At 34.8% G+C, this 6,000-nt stretch overlaps 1 protein-coding gene across 1 annotated transcript in view; it reads right to left on the bottom strand.

Moving 5' to 3' along the window:
* Positions 1-3,952: 3,952 nt before the first annotated feature.
* The window catches only part of TMEM244 (transmembrane protein 244), a 47,362-nt gene continuing 45,314 nt past the window's right edge, over positions 3,953-6,000 (bottom strand). The window contains 2 exon segments of the mRNA XM_067702891.1: positions 3,953-4,038; positions 5,604-5,705. Of these exon segments, the coding sequence (XP_067558992.1) occupies positions 3,953-4,038; positions 5,604-5,705 (188 nt within the window).

The following is a 6,000-nucleotide window of genomic DNA, read 5'->3' as shown; positions in this document are numbered from 1 at the left end:
ACATCTTTTATGAGACCTTTTTCTGCAGTGGAAATCTATAGAAGAATACGTTATCTTCATATGAACCAAACTGTATTTCCTCTCTTTTCTGATAATTTTTACAAAAAGCATCTATGGATGCTTCTGTTATAGATTTATTTACCTGGCAATTCAGGTATATAAAGTTTATGAAGCAACAACTTTAGGAAGTGCCCTTATTTTACCTTAAGATGTTTGTTATAAAATTCTCTATTATATAGTATATGTGTTTTCACTTCTATAGGATAATCTCTGCAGCTTTACAGTGATACCAAACAGCTTTTGAATTGATCAGTTCAGCTACTAAGGTAAATCAGTTGAACAAAACCCATAAAATTTTAGATAGGGGTTTAATCTTTAGACTGCAGATGTGAATCTAGTCCTCATATATATTTTGGGATCACTGTCAGCAAAAGTAAAGATAGTTTCATTCATTTAAGAAATAATTATTTTAAGTAAAACATTATTTTAAAATATGTGAATTAATTATAAGCTATCACCGTGGTATAATAACTTTAGAGCATATTCATGAAAATGTTATAAGAAAATATTGCATTTAAAATATGAAAATAGTATCAGTCTTGCCTGAAAAATATGCATCAAAATATAAGATAGGATTCTACCAACTTATGATTCTATGTGGAACACTGAAGAAGTAAATGAGCATGACTCTTGACCTTTGAGAAATTCATATATAGTATAAAGCAATAAAAACTAAAGTGAATATTTAGTTGATATGTCAGATGCATAGTCTTTTTAACTAAAATATGCATCCTAATTGTATTTTTAATTTTTGTGTGTTAAGTGGTGTTGTCAAATAGATAATGAGAATCATTTTAATGAGTAAAAGAAGAAAACCACAGATTATTCTTGTGATCAGGAGAAAAAAAAAAGAGAAAGATTAATATAATAGTAATTACCTGAGCAGATGGATTCCTAATCCTAGAAATAAACATGCTAATTAAGCTATACTACAGAATGACAAGATATTAAGGTCCTCTGAATCTGGAGACATTCTTTTTTATTTTTATTTTTTTTGCGATACGCGGGCCTCTCACTGCTGTGGCCTCTCCCGTTGCGGAGCACAGGCTCCGGACGCGCAGCCTCAGCGGCCATGGCTCACGGGCCCAGCCGCTCCGTGGCATGTGGGATCCTCCCGGACCGGGGCACGAACCTGTGTCCCCTGCATCGGCAGGCGGACTCTCAACCACTGCACCACCAGGGAAGCCCTGGAGACATTCTTATTCTAATTTACTAGTGTAACTTAATTCTCATTATATTAAAAAGTGCTTAATCAACCAAATCTTTTTTAATTATCAAATTTACTTAGGCAGTTTTAATGTTTCTGTAAATTTCTTCCAAGTGTGAGCTAATATGGGGCAGTCTTTTTCATCAGTGTATTTGTGGTTTGTTCGATACTTGCATTTTTCACAGAGCAAGATTCAGTTTTTTGTATCACTAACAAGACACTCTTCTTTGCGCTTGTCGATGGTGTTTTAATTGGGGAATGAAATATCATAATGCTGACCATTTCCTAGCTACCCTATCCTGCCTTCCTTTAAAGACGAAAAAAATCGTTACTGGTAATTGAGATTTACGGTCCCTTGGCTGATTTAAATGTTACAGATTTTGATACTTCTATAACCAAACATTTTGAAGGAAATTTACAGGAAGAATGGGAATAATGGATGGAAAACAAATGTCTGTGTGAATAAGTAAATGTGAGGCAGAAGCAAGGGAGACAGCACCATTATTTTCATACTTACATGTGCACGAGAAGCTTAAATTATCTAACCAGTAACTGATCAACACAAAGTAGATTTTAAAAGGTTACCTGGGGGCTTCCCTGGTGGCGCAGTGGTTGGGAGTCCGCCTGCCGATGCAGGGGACGCGGGTTCGTGCCCCGGTCCGGGAGGATCCCACATGCCGCGGAGCAGCTGGGCCCGTGAGCCATGGCCGCTGAGCCTGCGCGTCCGGAGCCTGGATACAATGTATGTAATAACATAGACAGAATCAGCTATTCTGTTAAAAATCATCCAGATCTGGATAGATAAGATTATCTTTGAACAAACAGTATGCTAAAATCTGGTCTCCACATTATCATTGAAATTAAGCCAAATCCTGCAAGTAATGAAAGGGAAGTTTTGGTTAACTACTAATAATGAATAATTCATTGTGAGATTATGAATAAGAACAATCGTCATGACTAAAATAATGTTCCTGAAACTGACATAGCATTTGAAATAGAGGAGTTTATAGATTCAGCTAAAGTAGAGTAGGTATATATTCTGTGCTGGTAAATTATTGAAATTCAAAACTTCCTTCGGGAATAGGTGCATGGTTCTCTCAAATTAATAGTAAGGAGCTCTTAAAACTCAGAAATTCAAAGGCAGGGAGTCAAAGCACAGGCCAAGGAATTTACAATTTTCAATTCTTTTAGCTCCTGAGACCTGCCATTTGTTTGTGTTGTTATTTTAAAATACTCTTTATAAGGTATTTTCCCCCTCTAATTATAAAAGGAAAACATGCTTACTTATGTGGAAAATATTTTTGAGTATCGAAAAGATTTTGAAAACAAGAATTCCACCTACCTGAGCTATTTGGTTTTATAAAAATGCCTTTAGCTCTGATTTCATTGGCCCAGTGATTCTTGTTTGTTTTAAAATATTAGTCAGGCCTTACAGGGCTTCCATAAATCTGTTGCTCCTTGCATGGTAGTAACTGCATAACTCCCATGAAAGATAAAAGTCCCTGAGGTAAGAGCCCTTAGTGAATCAGGCCTGACAGGACCACTTCCTCATACAAAGACGCACATCCAATGTGAGACCACAAGATAGAATTTCCAAGATGTTTAGCCACTATTCTCTTATTTTTAAATTGTTAACTCAAAAAAACATCAAAGGCGGCTACCTCAGATATCATTTGGCAACTGTCGCCTGAGGAATCCAAACTTGATTATTGAAACTGAAATTGTTACCCAACTATTTTAGCAAATTCTATTAGCTATTTCATTATGCCAAAGTTGACTCGCCTTGTCATCAGGGTTGCATTTGATATGTGACTTAGTTGGCTAGGCCTCAATAAATTTTGTGGTATTGTAAATAAAACCCAAAAGAGAGAAGTTCTTGTTTTCATAGAGAAAAGATGATTTCCACTTGGGTTCATAAAGCATCTCTTTAGTATCATTTTTCTGATTTATTAAAAATCAACATCTTGGGAAGCCTTATGCAAAATAAAACATCTACGTTCACAAGTGTTTTCTGTACACACTAAACAATATTGGAGAATTATGGATATGCAAGGTAAGTGGAGAATTAAACTCGAGTGAAGGCTGCTAGTAAGTAATATAAATAATACTGGTACTAAAAACAGATAACTCGACTTTAGGAAAAGAATGTGGTAAAGTGCTGCATTTCCATTACTAAGCATGACAATAATTAGATAAAACCTACAGCCAAGTTTACTGAAAAGAGGAAATCTAAAAATATTTTGTGGTCAGTGTCTGGCTTAATCTAAAGAAAAAGCTTTAGAAAAGCCTACTTTCACTTGTTTAATTTTCTTACTACATATGTGATTGATGAATTCAGTTGTTCAACTGGTGGACAGAAAAGAATTAATGCGATAAAATAGTTTCCCTTCTTCTTGTACTACTATAAAGACAGTAATACTATTCATGTAGAAAGAGAACCAAAAGAATATGTCGCAAATATATATCCAGTGTTTTATTCCCTACAATTTTAGAATGATAAAACCCTTGAGTAGTCTTCTGGCCCAATTATCTGACCCACATAAAAATATTTTTATGCCCCCAGTTTATATATAAATATATATTTATATTATATATATAATAAATATATAATATATATAATATATTATATATAAATATATATTTATATTATATAAGTATCATATATATATATATAACACATGGATCTCATATATATATATATATATATATATATAATATATATACACCTAAAGCAGCCCATCAATGTGATGTCAAAGGGGATTCCAACATAACTGCAACAGAAAAAAAAAAAAGGTCTTGTTCATTTTCAAAATATATATTATTGTTTTACTCACGAAGAAATACTTAAGTTTGGTCAAATCATATCTCCATAACAAAGAGAAATCTTACCCATATTCGTGAAATCAAGTAGCTCCAAAGTTGTACCTAAGTCATTGTCTAGAAAGGTCATTTGTTAAGTCAGGTATTTGAAACTCCTCTCCTAGGAATGAGGTCATGAATTGTCAGGTTCTCAGATCAGCTCACAAAGTCGACTTGAAGTAATATGCAGCAGGAATAATCCTAACACCGCCCTGAATCCTCAGTGCCTGGCTCTCTTTGGAGCTCTCAGCGACTTCACTCTGATATCAGATCTATTGAGCAATATTTGTTAAGCGTTTTCTATGTGCCAGGTGTTAGACAATCAACTTGTAACTTTTCTGGATCCAGAAAACCTACTGCCTATCTTGACTTTGAAGACTGAGCCATAGTAGGCTCCCAAACCGTTTTGCAAATATCCCATGGCTGTCTTCCAGGAATACTTAAGCCCCAAAGTAAAACAGAGAATTTGAGATGGGGTTAAATGGTTCTCCAAGCTACTAAAAGTGTTTGCATCTGAGGAAATTGATGCTAGGAGATTGATACACCAGCATTTTCTAATAGCATTGATGTTGAGACGTGGCAATTCATTTGAAAACCGTGTGTTCTTAAGTTGGAGACTGATTATACCCATCAATAGATCAAGGCACTGAAAATATGAGTGATATTTAAGTAGTTAATAAGTAATAACTTTGAATTATAACTTGTGCTTGATTACCACCTATAGTTTGACTAGTATTTTTTTTAATAATGGAATTCAGTAAGAGGGAAAAAGTTACAATAGAAGGGTAAATTTTGAATAAATGGATGAAGGAATGGATGAAACTACCTGTTAGTAATTTTTACAGGCTAGACACCGTGTCAGACACTCTCTCACTCTCACTGAAACTTCACTAGGTGCCTCAGTTTGCAGAGGAGGTAACTAATGGAAGGGATGCCGTGCCTTGCCTTAGACTACACACCCGATAAAAAGTTAGGACTGCAATTTGAATCCATCTTATTCTGACTTCAAAGATCGCAAGTAGAAACAAAAACGCTTTCGTCTTAGAACCTGATATTCTTGTTAAAATAGTTGTTGGGAAGTTTGCAAGCCTGTAAATACACGTTTCCTCAGGTCCCAGGTCCCAGCCTTTGGCCAATTTCTGCTCAAGAAAGGATCTGGAGGGAAAGTATTCTAAAAGAGGCAAACCCTGTACAACTGATGATGAGTTGAATGAGAAAGGAGAATAGTAAACTGCTACATTTCAGTACACTTTTGAGTTGGAAGATGTAGCTAATTAAAACCTCTCTGAGGAAATGGTAGAAGAACTTGGTGGGGGAGAAGGAGTGAGGGGAGTAGGTGAAGAACTTTCATCTTTCGTTTTTATTATTTAGCCATCAGAGGACACTATGCATACAACAAACTTCTACTCTTATGAATCGATTTAGGTACAACATCCAGATTGAGTACATTTTGTTTCCTTTATTTTATTTTGCTTACCAGTTGAAGTGATGGCAACATGAAGAATAGTTACTGAAATACCATAATCCCAAACCCATTCTTCTACCACCAGAACAAAAAGCAATCCGCAAAGTAGGTGACCTCTGATGAGATTAAAAGAAGTGCAACAAAAGGAGAATAGAATTATTTGGGATTAGAGCAACTAATAATTCTGAATACAATTAATAACAGAACCACTACAACCTATTCTGCGAAAATATTTTCGTAAGAAATTTTTAATGTTCCATCTCTTAACACTCCTCATATTTGAATAAGAACTTTTAAAATATTCCATCTCTGAATAATTGTTGAACTTATAGAAAAATAACAGTACATAATTTCTGTTTTATATTCTTTATACTTAGCATTTTAGAAGGTAAAAGTTACAACGTAATCA

Source organism: Pseudorca crassidens, chromosome 13 (genome assembly GCF_039906515.1).
Source record: "Pseudorca crassidens isolate mPseCra1 chromosome 13, mPseCra1.hap1, whole genome shotgun sequence".
Lineage (NCBI taxonomy): Eukaryota > Metazoa > Chordata > Mammalia > Artiodactyla > Delphinidae > Pseudorca > Pseudorca crassidens.
This window is presented reverse-complemented; position numbering and strand designations above follow the sequence as displayed.